The 17,700-nt window shown below is 52.3% G+C and overlaps 1 protein-coding gene across 1 annotated transcript; it reads left to right on the forward strand.

Annotated features, from left to right (window-relative positions):
* The first annotated feature begins 14,741 nt into the window (after nucleotides 1-14,741).
* Nucleotides 14,742-15,363, forward strand: LOC144678211 (histone H2B type 1-L-like). Its single transcript, XM_078538079.1, has one exon. The coding sequence runs from the start codon at nucleotides 14,759-14,761 to the stop codon at nucleotides 15,140-15,142; it is 384 nt and encodes a 127-aa protein (XP_078394205.1). The 5' UTR covers nucleotides 14,742-14,758; the 3' UTR covers nucleotides 15,143-15,363.
* Nucleotides 15,364-17,700: the final 2,337 nt, after the last annotated feature.

Consider the following 17,700-nt stretch of genomic DNA (forward strand, 5'->3'; position numbering starts at 1 on the left):
GCTTCGCCCGGTGTCCGGTTCAGACTGTGGGTTGCTGTTGCCCGAATGGAGGTTAGTTTGGGAATTGGTTATTAGTTATGACAGACCAGGCATTTAGAATATTGCGAGCAATTTTGGGCCCTTGTATCTCAGGAAGGACGTGCTGGGCCCTGGAGAGGGTCCAGAGGAGGTTCACGAGAACGATCCCAGGGTTGAAAGGCTTAACATATGAGGAACGTTTGAGGACTCTGGGTCTACACTCGATGGGGTTTAGAAGGATGAGGGGGGGATCTGATTGAAACTTACAGAATACTGAAAGGCCTGGATAGAGTGGACGTGGGGAAGATGTTTCCATTAGTAGGAGAGACTAGGACCCGAGGGGCACAGCCTCAGAGTAAAGGGAAGACCTTTTAGAACAGAGATGAGGAGAAACTTCTTTAGCCAGAGAGTGGTGAATCTATGGAATTCATTGCCACAGAAGGCTGTGGAGGCCAGGTCATTGAGTGTATTTAAGACCGAGATAGATAGGTTCTTGATTGGTAAGGGGGATCAAAGGTGACGGGGAGAAGGCGGGAGAATGGGGTTGAGAAACTTATCAGCCATGATCGAATGGCGGAGCAGACTCGATGGGCCGAATGGCCTAATTTCTGCTCCTATGGTCTTATGGTCTTATGGACAGGAGTCACTTGTAGTCATGTGTACATATATTTTAACCTGTGCAAATTAATAAAATGTTTTCATTTAGTTTAATGTCAAACCTGGAGAACCGGGGGTCTGATTCCTGAATTTAGAGTTGGCATCTCAAGCATACCACTTAAAAATTATAGGTTATGACAGTCGTTTTTGAGAAAGTAACTCCGCTTTAGCAACGGCATCGGTCGCCAGGCGCGCGCTCTACCTCGCGCTCTCCCTCTCGTGCCCGCTCCCTCTCGCCTTCCAGCAGGGGCTCTCGCCCTCTCACCCCACCTCTCGCCCGCCCGTGCGCAAGAGGGTGGACACGTGCGCTAGGCGGACAACACGCGCGCGCAAGGGCATAACACACACACACAAACGCATGAACGTACGAATGAGGGGGGGGCAGGGGAAGGCCATTCGGCCCCCCCTCGGGCCTCCTCCGCCAGTCAATCAACTCGTGGCCGGTCTGACAGTCACCTCAAACCCGCATTTCACCCCCGCTACCCCCCCGATAACCCAATCAACCCCTCGCTGACCAAGAATCTCTCCACCTCGGCCTTCGAAACATTCAAAGGCTCTGCTTCCACCGCCTGTTGAGGGAGAGAGTTCCAAAGACCCACCACCCTCGGAGAGAGAACATTTCCCCTCATCTCTGTCCTGAATGGACGACCCCTTATTTTTAAACAGTGACCCCCTCCCCCTCGTTCTAGATTCTCCCACAAGAGGAAACATCCTCTCCACATCCACCCTGTCCTCAGGATCTGAAAGGCTTCAATCAAGTCGCCTCTCACTCTTCTAAACTCCAGTGGATACGAGCTTAACCCACCCGAACTTCCCTCATAAAACAAGCTGCGCATCCCTGGAATGAGCCTGCGCAACCTTCTCTGAACTGCTCCCTCCTGCTCACCGCTCATCCGCACACATTCTGTCTCGTGCGCCCTGCCTCTCTCCCCGCCGCCGACACACACACACACACACACACACCGCCGACGCGACCGACGGCAATCGGAAGGGCCGACTCTCTGCCGCTCGCCACCAGCCCCACAGCTCCCAGGCTCGCCGCCGCTGTGTTACCTGAGCACTCGACCGCGGCGTCCTCCTGATGTTCGCAGCGGTGCACGCCCCAGGGGGAGTGGGCGCACCTCTCCAGCTCGGTCTCCGTCCCCTCGCACCGGACGTCCGAGAGCCAGATCAGGCCGCTGCCCGGCCCCGGGGAAGACCCCACCGGGTTGGTCCGGAGGGCCCGGCCGCAACTCAGCTGCCGGCACACCACGTTGGCGTCGTGGAGGTCCCAATGGCGGCTGCAGACAGTCCCCCATCGCGAGGAGTGAAGGACTTCCACTCGCCCGCTGCAACGCTCATTCCCGTCTCTCAGAGTCACCTCACCCCATCCTGCAACACAGCAAAAACAGGGAACCCGTCACCTCGGACCGGACATTCCCACCACCCCCACTCCCCCTCCCCATAGCCCAGTATCAATCCCCAAACTAATCCCACTGCCCCGCTCTCTCCCCATAGCCCAGTATCAATCCCCAAACTAATCCCACTGTCCCGCCCTCTCCCCATAGCCCAGTATCAATCCCCAAACTAATCCCACTGTCCCCGCTCTCTCCCCATAGCCCAGTATCAATCCCCAAACTAATCCCACTGTCCCGCTCTCTCCCCATAGCCCAGTATCAATCCCCAAACTAATCCCACTGCCCCGCTCTCTCCTCATAGCCCAGTATCAATCCCCAAACTAATCCCACTGTCCCTGCTCCCTCCCCATAGCCCAGTATCAATCCCCAAACTAATCCCACTGCCCCGCTCTCTCCTCATAGCCCAGTATCAATCCCCAAACTAATCCCACTGCCCCCGCTCTCTCCCCATAGCCCAGTATCAATCCCCAAACTAACCCCACTGCCCCGCCCTCTCCCCATAGCCCAGTATCAATCCCCAAACTAATCCCACTGCCCCGCTCTCTCCCCATAGCCCAGTATCAATCCCCAAACTAATCCCACTGCCCCGCCCTCTCCCCATAGCCCAGTATCAATCCCCAAACTAATCCCCAAACTAATCCCACTGCCCCGCTCTCTCCCCATAGCCCAGTATCAATCCCCAAACTAATCCCACTGCCCCGCTCCCTCCCCATAGCCCAGTATCAATCCACACTCTAACCCCATATCCCCCGTTCACTCCCGATACTGATTTCCAGTATCTTCTCTCACACCTAGTGGTTACTTAACAGGGATCAGGAGCAGGAACCCTGGCTGATTTCCCCTCTCTCTCTCTCTCTCTCTCTAACCCAGGGATGACTGGACAGTGATCGGGAGCAGTAAACCCTGAGTCGGCGAGGCAGAGCGGGTTTGATCAAGGGGGAACATCGAGGGTTGAGAGTCAAGTCTCCTGGGAACGCAGGTCTGGTGGGGGGGAGAGAGAGCGGCACTGTGGGGAGAGTCGGGGGATTTGGATTTCCCGGGTGTGTGGTTGTAACAGAGCGAGTTTACTGTAAACTGGACACTTACCAGTCTGCACAAGACAGAGGCAGACCACGGTGAGAGCGACGGAGTTGCACATGTTGGCAGGACCACCAAGTTTACCAGTTCACCACAAGCTTTCGTTAGCAGCCCAACTCTCAGCCCCATGCAAAGCGCTGGGTTGAACACACTGCCGCTCACCTCATATGCTCGACAATGCCCTTTCATATCGGATTTTGCATGTGCCCATAGGCCCCCACCCCCTGTTACAACACAGCAGTTTACAAAAGATGAGCTACTCAAATATGCATGAGGAAAACATTAAACAATTGTCACAACCTATTTTGTTTAAGTTAAAAACAAAAAGCTAAAAGCTACTGCGGATGCTGGAAATCCAAAACAAAATAAAAACAGAATTACCTGGAAAAACTCAGCAAGTCTGGCAGCATCGGCGGAGAAGAAATCAGTCAACGTTTCGAGCCCTCATGGCCCTTCAGCAGAACTGAAGCATAGTTTCAACAAGGGAGAAATATAAATTGGTTTAAGGTGGGTGGGGGGGAAGAGACACATTGAGGGTGTGGTGTGAGCAGATAATCAAAAGATGTCAGAGACAAAAGGGTCAAAGAGGTGTTGAAGGTGGTGGTCTTTGTCTGAGAAAAGTGCTAATTAAGAATGGAAGACAGGATATTCAAAGTACAGCTCTAGTGGGGGTGGGGTGGAAAGACTAAAGGTTTTAGTTTTAGATTTAAAAATAATGGAAATAGGTGGGGAAAGAAGAATCTATATAAATTATTGAAAAAAAAGGCGGGTGGGGGGGGGAAAAGAAACGGGGTGGGGATGGGGGGAGGGGGAGTTTAAGATCTAAAGTTGTTGAATTCAATATTCAGCCTGGAAGGCTGTAAAGTGCCTAGTCGGAAGATGAGGTGCTGTTCCTCCAGTTTGCGTTGGGCTTCACTGGAACAATGCAGCAAGCCAAGGACAGACATGTGGGCAAGAGAACAGGGTGGAGTGTTAAAATGGCAAGCGACAGGGAGGTTTGGGTCTTTCTTGCGGACAGACCGCAGGTGTTCCGCAAAACGGTCGCCCAGTTTGCGTTTGGTCTCTCCAATGTAGAGGAGACCGCATTGGGAGCAACGAATGCAGTAGACTAAGTTAGGGGAAATGCAAGTGAAATGCTGCTTCACTTGAAAGGAGTGTTTGGGCCCTTGGACGGTGAGGAGAGAGGAAGTGAAGGGGCAGGTGTTGCATCTTCTGCGTGGGCATGGGGAGGTGCCATAAGTGGGGGTTGAGGAGTAGGGGGTGATGGAGGAGTGGACCAGGGTGTCCCGGAGGGAACGATCCCTACGGAATGCTGTCAAGGGGGGTGAAGGGAAGATGTGTTTGGTGGTGGCATCATGCTGGAGTTGGCGGAAATGGCGGAGGATGATCCTTTGAATGCGGAGGCTGGTGGGGTGATAAGTGAGGACAAGGGGGACCCTATCATGTTTCTGGGAAGGAGGAGAAGGCATGAGGGAGGATGCGCTTACTTCGGTGCTGCTTCATGCTCTCGTCAGGACCTGGAAAAATTTATTAATTTTGCTTCCAATCTCCACCCCTCCATCATCTTCACATGGTCCATCTCTGACACTTCTCTTCCCTTCCTTGACCTCTCTGTCTCAATTTCTGATGATAGACTGTCCACCAATATCCATTACAAGCCTACCGACTCCCACAGCTACCTCGACTACAGCTCCTCACACCCCGCTTCCTGTAAAGACTCCATCCCATTCTCTCAGTTCCTTCGCCTCCGTCGCATCTGTTCTGATGACGCTACCTTCAAAAACAGCTCCTCGGACATGTCCTCCTTCTTCCTTAACCGAGGTTTTCCATCCACGGTCGTTGACAGGGCCCTCAACCGTGTCCGGCCCATATCCCGCGCATCCTCCCTCACGCCTTCTCCTCCTTCCCAGAAACATGATAGGGTCCCCCTTGTCCTCACTTATCACCCCACCAGCCTCCGCATTCAAAGGATCATCCTCCGCCATTTCCGCCAACTCCAGCATGATGCCACCACCAAACACATCTTCCCTTCACCCCCCTTGACAGCATTCCGTAGGGATCGTTCCCTCCGGGACACCCTGGTCCACTCCTCCATCACCCCCTACTCCTCAACCCCCACTTATGGCACCTCCCCATGCCCACGCAGAAGATGCAACACCTGCCCCTTCACTTCCTCTCTCCTCACCGTCCAAGGGCCCAAACACTCCTTTCAAGTGAAGCAGCATTTCACTTGCATTTCCCCTAACTTAGTCTACTGCATTCGTTGCTCCCAATGCGGTCTCCTCTACATTGGAGAGATCAAACGCAAACTGGGCGACCGTTTTGCGGAACACCTGCGGTCTGTCCGCAAGAAAGACCCAAACCTCCCTGTCGCTTGCCATTTTAACACTCCACCCTGTTCTCTTGCCCACATGTCTGTCCTTGGCTTGCTGCATTGTTCCAGTGAAGCCCAACGCAAACTGGAGGAACAGCACCTCATCTTCCGACTAGGCACTTTACAGCCTTCTGGGCTGAATATTGAATTCAACAACTTTAGATCTTAAACCCCCCTCCCCCCATCCCCACCCCGTTTCTTTTCCCCCCCCACCCGCCTTTTTTTCAATAATTTATATAGATTCTTCTTTCCCCACCTATTTCCATTATTTTTAAATCTAAAACTAAAACCTTTAGTCTTTCCACCCCACCCCCATTAGAGCTGTACTTTGAATATCCTGTCTTGCATTCTTAATTAGCACTTTTCTCAGACAAAGACCACCACCTTCAACACCTCTTTGACCCTTTTGTCTCTGACATCTTTTGATTATCTGCTCACACCACACCCTCAATGTGTCTCTTCCCCCCCACCCACCTTAAACCAATTTATATTTCTCCCTTGTTGAAACTATGCTTCAGTTCTGCTGAAGGGCCATGAGGGCTCGAAACGTTGACTGATTTCTTCTCCGCCGATGCTGCCAGACTTGCTGAGTTTTTCCAGGTAATTCTGTTTTTATTCTATTTTGTTTAAGTGTTATCTTTGAGACGCAACTCAAAATTAAGGAATCAGAGCCCCCAGTCCGCAAGAGGATTTATATTAGACTAAAGGAAATGGTTTCATAATTTACACAGGTTAAAATATCTCTACACATGGTTACAAATTACTACTATCATAACTGGAGTCTGGAACGCACTGTCTGAGAGTGTGGGGGAGACAGGGTCAATCGAGTGGTTAGGATCTGGAACGCACTGTCTGAGAGTGTGGGGGAGACAGGGTCAATCGAGTGGTTAGGATCTGGAACGCACTGTCTGAGAGTGTGGGGGAGACAGGGTCAATCGAGTGGTTAGGGTCTGGAACGCACTGTCTGAGAGTGTGGGGGAGACAGGGTCAATCGAGTGGTTAGGATCTGGAACGCACTGTCTGAGAGTGTGGGGGAGACAGGGTCAATCGAGTGGTTAGGATCTGGAACGCGCTGTCTGAGTGTGTGGAGGAGACAGGGTCAATCGAGTGGTTAGGGTCTGGAACGCGCTGTCTGAGAGTGTGGGGGAGACAGGGTCAATCGAGTGGTTAGGATCTGGAACGCACTGTCTGAGAGTGTGGGGGAGACAGGGTCAATCGAGGCGGGCGAGGGGGAATGGTGTCACTCTCTGAGAGGGGAGAGTGGGCAGGGTTACCGGGAGAAGGTGAGGGGAGTGGGAATAGGGACCACCAATAGCTGGACAAATCTAACCCTGCCAATTGCTGCCCCTTCAGTCTAACCTCGGGCATCAGGAACATCATGAAAAGGGTCATCGACAGTGCTACCAAACTGCTCTTACTCCACAATAACCAGCTCACTGAGGCTCAGTGTGGGTTCCAGCAGAGTCACAGAACTCCTGATCTCTTGACAACCTAGGGTCACACATGGACAAATAGCTCCCGAGGTGAGGTGAGAGTGACTGCCCTTGACCATCAAGGCTGCATTTGGCCCGAGTGTGGCATCAAGGAGCCCCAGCAAAACTGGAGTCAATGGGAATCAGGGGGAAAACTCTCCGCTGGTTGGAGTCATTCCCAGCGCAAAGGAAGATGGTTGTGGTTGTTGGAGGTCAGTCATCTCAGCTCCAGGACATCACTGCAGGAGTTCCTCAGGGTTAGTGTCCTCGGCCCAACCATCTTCAGCTGCTTCATCGATGACCTTCCCTCCATCATAAGGTCAGAAGTGGGGATGTTCGCTGATGATCGCACAATGTTCAGCACCATTCGCGACTCCTCAGATACTGAACTAGTCTCCAGAGTGCAGCACTCCCTCAGTACTGGCACCGGGAGGGGGAGTGTCGGCCTGGATTATGGAGCTCAAATCCTAGAGTATATACATCTCCCTCCGACAGTGCAGCACTCCCTCAGTACTGGCACCGGGGGCCCTGGATGGGAGAGAGTGGGGACTGAGGGAGGGGAGCCGGGCCTGAGAGTGAAATGAAGCGGGGGGGTGCGTGTGAGTGAATTTGAATGGTTTCGAGGTTGGGAGTTGATCTGATTTGTTTTGATCCTGGGACAGGGAGCCATTGTTGAGCTGATGCAAATCCTGTCCCGTGTTGCCTTACGGACCATGAGGTCGGTTGCTAAGAGCCATGGAAATAGTCGCTAAAGTTCATGGGATTGGTTGCTAAGAGCATTGGGGATGTTTGCTGAGGGCAATGGTGATCGTGGCTAAGGCCTGGGGATTGGTTGCTAAGGGCCTTGGGATTGGTTGCTAAGGGCAACGGGAATGTTTGCTAAATGTCATGGGATTGGTTGCTAAGTCAATGGCGATAGTTGCTAAGGGCATTGGGGATGGTTGCTAAGCGCCACTGGGCTGATTGCTAAGGGCCACGGGAGTAGTTGCTAAACGCAATGGGGATGGTTGCTAAGGGCTACGGGGATGGTTAGTAAGTGTCAGGGGATGGTTGCTCAGTGCTATGGGCTGGTAGCTAAGGGCCAAGGGGATGGTTGCTAAGGACCTCGGGGATTGGTTGAGAAGGGAAATGTGGATGGTTGCTAAGTGTTATGGGATTGTTTGCTAAGGGCAACAGTGATGGTTGCTAAGGGGAAAGGGGATGGTTGCTAAGGGCTACGGGGATGGTTAGTAAGGGTCAGGGGATGGTTGCTAAGGACCTCAGGGATTGGTTGAGAAGGGCAACGGTGATAGTTGCTATGGGGAGAGGGGATGGTTGCTAAGGGCCACGGGGATGGTTGCTAGGGGCCACGGGGATGGTTGATAAGGGTCACGGCGATGGTTGCTAAGGGCTGGGGGATGGTTGCTAAGAGACACGGCGATGGTTGCTAAGGGCTGGGGGATGGTTGCTAAGAGACACGGGGATGGTTGCTAAGGGCCACGGGGATGGTTGCTAAGCGCCATAGGGATGGTTGCTAAGGGCCACGGGGATGGTTGCTAAGGGCCATGGCGATGGTTGCTAAGCGCCATAGGGATGGTTGCTAAGGGCCACGGGGATGGTTGCTAAGGGCCACGGGGATGGTTGCTAAGGGCCATGGCGATGGTTGCTAAAGGCCGGGAGATGGTTGCTATGGGCCACGGGGGTGGCTGTTAAGGGCCACAGGCATGGTTGCTAAGGGGTGGAATCAGGAGCGCAGGGTCAATCGAGTGGTTAGGACATATCTTAGAGTATATCCATCTCCCTCCGACAGTGCAGCACTCCCTCAGTACTGGCACCGGGGGGGGAGTGTCGGCCTGGATTATGGAGCTCAAATCCTAGAGTATATACGTCTCCCTCCGACAGTGCGGCACTCCCTCAGTACTGGCACCGGGGGCCTGGATGGGAGAGAGTGGGGGCTGAGGGAGGGGAGCCGGGCCTGTCAGTGAAATGAAGCGGTGGGGGGTGTGGCGCGTGGGAGTGAATTTGAAGGTGTGGTTTCGAGGTTGGGAGTCGGTTTGATCGGTTCTGACCGCGGGACAGGGAGGCTTTGCTGAGCCGATGCAAATCCTGACCCCCCCCCCCCCGACCCCGGGTGTGGCATTCCCGGCCCTGTCCACACACGGCCCGGCCGTCGAGGTGCTTCCCTGCGCTCCCCGTTCCCCACAGCCTCGCCATCAGGGCCGGCTTCGGCCGGAGGTCAAGGATATTCCCGCGGGATACCGGCCGCCCTTCCTGAATATCCCCCCCTTCGACGAATGGCCAGAGGGGAGCCCGGGTTTCACCGAGCCCTGGCCGCCATCTTTGGGACGAGTCGCTCAGGATGGACACCCCAGGAAGGGGGTCAATCTGCCTGGAGAGTCGACGCCGGCGTCTCTGCTCCGTCCGAGCCTCGCCTTCCAGCCGCCCTTTTCATTTTAAACCCTCCCCCTCCCCCCGCCCCGTGGCCCTTAGCAACCATCCCCCGGCCCTTAGCAACCATCTCCGTGGCCCTTAGCAACCATCCCCCGGCCCGTAGCAACCATTTCCGTGGCCCGTAGCAACCATCGCCCGGCCCGTAGCAACCATCTCCGTGGCCCTTAGCATCCATCCCCCGTCCCTTAGCAACCATACCCCGGCCCTTAGCAACCAGCCGCCTGGCCCTTAGCAACCATCCACTTTGCCCTTAGCAACCATCTCCCGGTCCTTAGCAACCATCCCCCTGGCCCTTAGCAACCATCCCCCGGCCCTTAGCAACCATCCCCGTGGCCCTTAGCAACCATCCCCCGGCCCTTAGCAACCATTCCCGTGACCCTTAGCAACCATCACCATGGCCGTTAACAACCATCACCGTGACCCTTAGCAACCATCACCATGGTCCATAGCAACCACCCCCTGCCCTTAGCAACCATCCCTCAGCCCTTAACAACCATCCCCCTGGCCCTTAGCAACCATCCCCCAGGCCCTTAGCAACCATCCCCGTGGATATTAACAACCATTCCCCAGGCCCTTAGCAACCATCCCCATGGCCCTTAGCGACTATCCCCCTGGCCCTAAGCAACCATCCCTGTGGCACTTAGCAACCATCCCTGTGGCCCTTAGCGACTATCCCCTTGACCCTTAGCAACCATCCCCTGGCCCTTAGCAACCATCCCCCTGGCCCTTAGCAACCATCCCCCAGCCCTTAGCAACCATCCCCGTGGCCCTTAGCAACCACACCCAAGGTCCTTAGCGACAATCCGCCTGGCCCTTAGCAACCATCCCCGTGGCCCTTAGCAACCATCCTCCGGCCCTTAGCAACCATTCCTATGTCCCTTAGCAACCATCCACTTTGCCCTTAGCAACCATCTCCCGGTCCTTAGCAACCATCCCCCTGGCCCTTAGCAACCATCCCCCGGCCCTTAGCAACCATCCCCGTAGCCCTTAGCAACCATCTCCGTGGCCCTTAGCAACCATTCCCGTGACCCTTAGCAACCATCACCATGGCCGTTAACAACCATCACCGTGACGCTTAGCAACCATCCCCCTGGCCCTTAGCAACCATCCCCTGGTCCTTAGCAACCATCCCCCTGGCCCTTAGCAACCACCCCCAAGATCCTTAGCGACAATCCGCCTGGCCCTTAGCAACCATTCCTATGTCCCTTAGCAACCATCGCCATTGCTCTTAGCAACTATCACCGTTGCTCTGAGCAACCAATCCCATGACGCGTAGCAATCATCCCCATTGCCCTTAGCAACCAATCCCTGAGGCCCTTGACAACTATCCCCATTGCCCTTAGCAACCATCCCCATGGGCCTTAGCGACTATCCCCCTGGCCCTTAGCAACCATCCCTGTGGCACTTAGCAACCATCCACGTGGCCCTTAGCAGCCATCCCCTGGCCCTTAGCGACTATCCCCTTGGCCCTTAGCAACCATCCCCATGGCCATTAGCGACTATCCCCTTGGCCCTTAGCAACCATCCCCGTGGCCCTTAGCAACCATCCACGTGGCACTTAGCAAACATCACCCTGGCGCTCAGCAAACATCCCCATTGCACTGAGCAACCAATCCCTGAGGCCCTTGACAACCATCCCCATTGCCCTTAGCAACCATCACCATGGCCCTTGACAACCAACCCCTTGGCCCTTAGCAACCATCCCCTGACCCCTAGCAAATATCCCGGTGGCGCTTAGCAACCACCCCATTGCCCATAGCAACTATCGCCATTACCCTTAGCAACCAGTCCCATGACATTTAGCAGCCATTCCCATTGCCCTTAGCAACCAATCCCAAGGCCCTTAGCAACCAATCCCAAGGCCCTTAGCAACGATCACCATTGCCCTCAGCAAACATCCCCAATGCTCTTAGCAACCAATCCCATGAACTTTAGCGACTATTTCCATGGCTCTTAGCAACCGACCTCATGGTCCGTAAGGCAACACGGGACAGGATTTGCATCAGCTCAACAATGGCTCCCTGTCCCAGGATCAAAACAAATCAGCTCAACTCCCAACCTCGAAACCATTCAAATTCACTCACACGCACCCCCCCGCTTCATTTCACTCTCAGGCCCGGCTCCCCTCCCTCAGTCCCCACTCTCTCCCATCCAGGGCCCCCGGTGCCAGTACTGAGGGAGTGCTGCACTGTCGGAGGGAGATGTATATACTCTAGGATTTGAGCTCCATAATCCAGGCCGACACTCCCCCCCCCGGTGCCAGTACTGAGGGAGTGCTGCACTGTCGGAGGGAGATGTATATACTCTAGGATTTGAGCTCCATAATCCAGGCCGACACTCCCCCCGGTGCCAGTACTGAGGGAGTGCTGCACTCTGGAGACTAGTTCGGTATCTGAGGAGTTGCGAATGGTGCTGAACATTGTGCGATCATCAGCGAACATCCCCACTTCTGACCTTATGATGGAGGGAAGGTCATCGATGAAGCAGCTGAAGATGGTTGGGCCGAGGACACTAACCCTGAGGAACTCCTGCAGTTATGTCCTGGAGCTGAGATGACTGACCTCCAACAACCACAACCATCTTCCTTTGTGCTGGGTATGACTCCAACCAGCGGAGAGTTTTCCCCCTGATTCCCATTGACTCCAGTTTTGCTGGGGCTCCTTGATGCCACACTCGGTCAAATGCGGCCTTGATGGTCAAGGGAAGTCACTCTCACCTCACCTCGGGAGCTATTTGTCCATGTGTGACCCTAGGTTGTCAAGAGATCAGGAGTTCTGAGACTCTGCTGGAACCCACACTGAGCCTCAGTGAGCTGGTTATTGTGGAGTAAGAGCAGTTTGGTAGCACTGTCGATGACCCTTTTCATGATGTTACTGATGCCCGAGGTTAGACTGAAGGGGCAGCAATTGGCAGGGTTGGATTTGTCCAGCTATTGGTGGTGCCTATTCCCACTCCCCTCACCTTCTCCCGGTAACCCTGCCCACTCTCCCCTCTCAGAGAGCAATCCAATTCCCTCTCGCCCGCCTCGATTGACCCTGTCTCCCCCACACTCTCAGACAGCGCGTTCCAGACCCTAACCACTCGATTGACCCCGTCTCCCCCACACTCTCAGACAGTGCGTTCCAGATCCTAACCACTCGCTGTGTGAAAAAGTTTCTCCTCCTGTCACCATTGCTTCTTTTCCCAATCCCCTTAAATCTGTGTCCCCTCTGGTTCTCCATCCTTCCGCCAATGGAAACAGTTTCTCCCTCTCTACTCTGTCCAGACCCCTCGTGATTTTGAAAACCTCGATCAAATCTCCTCTCGACCTTCTCTTCTCCGAGGAGAACAGTCCCAACGTCTCCAATCTCTCCCCGTGAACTGAAGTTCCTCATCCCTGGAACCATCCTCGTCAATCTTTTCCACACTCTCTCCAACCCCTTCACATCCTTCCCAAAGTGCGGAGCCCAGAACTGGACACAACACTCCAGCTGAGGCTGAACCTGTGTCTTATCCCAGCTCAACACACCCTCCCTGCTCTTGTACTCTCTGCCCCTATTAATAAAGCCCAGGATACTGTCTGCTTTATTACCCGCTCTCTCTCAACCTGTGTCTTATCCCAGCTCAACACACCATCCCTGCTCTTGTACTCTCTGCCCCTATTAATAATAGCTGCAAGTGGGGGTTTTACAGCTGGTTGAATGGGTCTCTGTGTTTGTTCCACAGGGTCTGGGGGATGGGAGTGTCAGGAAGCTATTAATAAATATATTACCTCTCTCTGTCTCTCTCTCTCTCTGTCTCTCTCTCTCTCTGTCTCTCTCTCTCTGTCTCTCTCTCTCTATCTTGCGCTCTCTGTCTCTCTCAGTCTCTGTCTCTCTCTGCCTCGTTCGCTCACTCTCTCTGTCTCTCTCCCTCCCTCTCTCTGTGTCTGTGTCTCTCTCTCTGCCCCCCTCTGTCTGTCTGTGTCCCTCTCTCTCTCTGTGTCTCTCTCTCTGTGTGTCTCTCTCTCTCTGAGTCTCTGTCTCTCTCTCTATGTCTCTTGCTCTCTCTCTCCCACTCCGTGTCTCTCCCTCTCTCTCTGTCAGTCACTGTCTCTCCTGCTTGTCTCTCTCTCTCCTAGTCTCTCTCTCTCTTTCCCTGCCAGTCTCTCTCTCTCTCTCTCCCTGCCTGTCTTTCAGTCTGTCCCTCTCTTTCTCTCTCTCTCTGTATGTCTCTCCACCCACCTCTCTCTCTCCGTCTGTCTGTCTCTTTCTTTGTCTCTCTTTCTTTGCCTGTCTTCCTCTCTCTCTTTCTGTCTCTCCCTCTCCCCTTGTCGTCTGTCTCTCTTTCTCTGTCTCCATTTCTCTTTGTCTCCTGCCCGTACCTCCAGTTCCCCGTCTCTTTGGTCTGTCCGATCTTTGTGTCTGTGAGAGAGAGAGAGAGAGGGATTTGCAGGCAGGCAACACCCCAGGGCCCCGCTTGGATCAAGACAGTGTCAGTTCTGCCTGGACGTCTGCGGCCAAAGCTGTGCATCCAACTGAACGTCAGTACAATGAGTTTAAACACTGATGGACGATGATGCTGTCGCTGTTTCTCCACACTCACACTCACGCACACACACTCACGCTCACACCCACACACACTCACGCTCACACACATTCACTCTCACACACACTCAGTCACACACTCACTCTCACACACACTCAGTCACACACTCACTCTCACACACACTCACTCTCACACACACTCAGTCACACACACACTCACTCTCACACACACTCAGTCACACACTCACTCTCACACACACTCAGTCACACACTCACTCTCACACACACTCAGTCACACACACACACTCTGAACTGACTCCCCATTGGTGCAGGGGGTGGGACTGGGGTGGGGGGTTGGGTGGGGGGGTAGGGAGAGAGATGGGGAGGCTCTCGATTGGTGCAGGAGCCGGTTGGCACAAAGGGACAAGGCAGTCATTGGTCCAGCCTTGGCGAAGGGGGCAGAGCCCATTGGTTGAGCCACAGGGGCAGGGGGTAGAGCCATTGGCTGGGCCTGTGAGGAGGGGGGCACATCCATTGGTCGAGCCCACAGGCAGGTGTAGAGCCATTGGGTGAGCCTTTGAGGAGGCGCGGAGCCATTGGACGAGCCTCCGAGAGGAGGGCTGGGGCCGACGGGGATGAATCACCGGCGGGGGATGCCATTGGCTGCTGGTGGTGGAGTGGGTGGGGCCAGATGGGAGAGAGACCCTTTTCATCCCCTGCATCAGCACCGGGCAGCCTCACAGCATCCATCAGGGCAAGGTCGCTGTGGACTGTGGTGAGGGGGGTGGGTGGGTGGGTTATAGCCGACCGAGAGAGAGAGAGAGAGAGATGCCTGAGCTCCAAGAGAGGAAGGCCCCAGCCTCCAAGAAAGGGGGCAAGAAGGCCGTCTCCAAGGCCAAGGTGAAGGGGGAGAAGAAAAGGCGGAGGGTGCGCAAGGAGAGCTACTCCATCTACGTCTACAAGGTGATGAAGCAGGTCCACCCGGACACCGGCATCTCCTCCAAGGCCATGAGCATCATGAACTCCTTCGTCAACGACATCTTCGAGCGCATCGCCACCGAGGCCTCCCGGCTGGCCCACTACAACAAGCGCTGCACCATCACCTCCCGGGAGATCCAGACCGCCGTGCGCCTGCTGCTGCCCGGGGAGCTGGCCAAGCACGCTGTGTCCGAGGGCACCAAGGCGGTCACCAAGTACACCAGCTCCAAGTAGAGACACACGGAGAGGGAGAGGGAGAGAGAGAGAGAGACAGAGAGACAGAGACAGAGGTGCTGCCCGGTTTCTATGTGGCTGTGTTGGGGAGGAAGGTGGGTGGGTGGGTGGGTGGGGTTGGGCGATGTGCAGAAAATCCACAATCCAAAATCCAAAAGATGTGAATAATAAAATCCCTGGCTGACAATCTCCTCGAAGAGCGACAGCCCCCCTTTGTGTATCTCTCTGCAAATGATGTGTTTTTGTAAATGGAAGTTGCTTATGGGACACGTCCGACGCTCTTAAGATGCATGTTTCTCTGCATTTGTTTTTTTTTTGATGTCAGATCTTAAGGCACGCCTTGCACTCTCTTAAGATGCGTCTTTTGGCAATTTTTTTTCAGTGTAAGATCTTAAGACACGCCTTGTACTCTCTTAAGATGCGTCTTTTGCTATTTGTTTTAAATGTAAGATCTTAAGACACGCCTTGCACTCTCTTAAGATGCATCTTTTGGCAATTGTTTTAAATGTAAGATCTTAAGACACGCCTTGTACTCTCTTAAGATGCATCTTTTGGCAATTTTTTTTTCAGTGTAAGATCTTAAGGCACACCTTGCACTCTCTTAAGACACATCTTTTGCTATTTGTTTTAAATGTAAGATCTTAAGACACACCTTGCACTCTCTTAAGACACATCTTTTGCTAATTGTTTTAAATATAAGATCTTAAGACACGCCTTGTACTCTCTTAAGATGCATCTTTTGCTATTTGTTTTAAATGTAAGATCTTAAGACGCACCTTGCACTCTCTTAAGACGCGTCTTTTGCTAATTGTTTTAAATGTAAGATCTTAAGACACGCCTTGTACTCTCTTAAGATGCATCTTTTGGCAATTTTTTTTCAGTGTAAGATCTTAAGACACACCTTGCACTCTCTTAAGGCGCATCTTTTGGTAATGTTTTTCAGTGTAAGATCTTAAGACACACCTTGCACTCTCTTAAGACACATCTTTTGGTAATGTTTTTCAGTGTAAGATCTTAAGACACACCTTGCACTCTCTTAAGACTCATCCTTTGCTTATTGTTATCAATGTAAGATCTTAAGACACAACTTGCACTCTCTTAAGAAGCATCTTTTGGTAATGTTTTTCAGTGTAAGATCTTAAGATACACCTTGCACTCTCTTAAGATGCATCTTTTGGTTATTGCTATCAATGTAAGATCTTAAGACACACCTTGCACTCTCTTAAGACGCATCTTTTGGTAATGTTTTTCAGTGTAAGATCTTAAGACACACCTTGCACTCTCTTAAGATGCATCTTTTGGTTATTGTTATCAATGTAAGATCTTAAGACACACCTTGCACTCTGTTAAGACGCATCTTTTGGTAATGTTTTTCAGTGTAAGATCTTAAGACACACCTTGCACTCTCTTAAGATGCATCTTTTGGTTATTGTTATCAATGTAAGATCTTAAGACACACCTTGCACTCTCTTAAGATGCATCTATTGGTTATTGTTATCAATGTAAGATCTTAAGACATACCTTGCACTCTCTTAAGATGCATCTTTTGGTTATTGTTATCAATGTAAGATCTTAAGACACACCTTGCACACTCTTAAGACATATGTTTTGGTAATTTTTTTCAATGTGGTGATCTTAAGTAACACCTTGCACTCTCTTAAGACACATCTTTTGGTAATTTTTTTCAATGTAAGATCTTAAGACGCACCTTGCACTCTCTTAAGATACATCTCTTGGTTTTTAAAAAAAATGCAAGATCGTAAAACACATCTTGCACTCTTTTAAGATGCATCATTTGGTAATTTCTTTTCAATGTAAGATCTTAAGACACACCTTGCAATTTCTTAAGCTGCGTATATGTCTAGAACGTTGCACTTTATTTTACACAGAGGATCTTGAGATTCACCTCGCAACTGTTAAGTTACATGCACGCCCAGAACGTTTGTTTTAAACTGAAGGATATTAAGGGGGACTTTGCAAAGTTTTACGATGCCGATCCCTTTGGAATGTGGCACTTTTTTTAAAATGGGGGGTCTTAAGTGGCACCTTACAAGCACTTAAGATGCATGTCTGCCTGGAATGTTGTTTTTAATGAGGGATATGAAGAGGCACGTTGCGAAGGCTTAAGATGAAGTCGGCAACGTTGCTTTGTTTTTCAATAAAAACACTTAAGTGACACCTGCAGGCTCCTGAGATGTACGGTTACCTCAATTTTGTATTCAAACGCGAGATCTTAAGAGACGGCTTGCAAGGTTTTAAGACATTTCAAAAGCACGTGTACAATGACGGATTGCAAAATAAGCTTATCTGAAGGGGTGCCCTGCGAGATTTTACATCTTAACAGCTCTCTGCCTTGTCGCGTTCACTTTGAATAAAAAAAAGAGGATCTTAAGAGATCCGCACCGGTCTCTTACCATGCCCAGCTGACCGGAAAGTTGCGTTCATTTCAGTGGAAGAACTGGAGAGACACCTTGCAAAGTCTTAAGCTGCATGTGTGCCAGGAATGCTGTATCTTTTTTTTTTGATGGGGGGTCTTAAGAAAGACTTTGCAAGGTAGT

The sequence above is a fragment of the Cetorhinus maximus genome, unplaced genomic scaffold (genome assembly GCF_964194155.1).
Source record: "Cetorhinus maximus unplaced genomic scaffold, sCetMax3.hap1.1 HAP1_SCAFFOLD_3807, whole genome shotgun sequence".
NCBI lineage: Eukaryota > Metazoa > Chordata > Chondrichthyes > Lamniformes > Cetorhinidae > Cetorhinus > Cetorhinus maximus.

Coding starts and splice junctions, on each gene's coding strand:
- LOC144678211 (XM_078538079.1), top strand. CDS start 14,759: ATGCCTGAGCTCCAAGAGAGGAAGGCCCCAGCCTCCAAGAAAGGGGGC.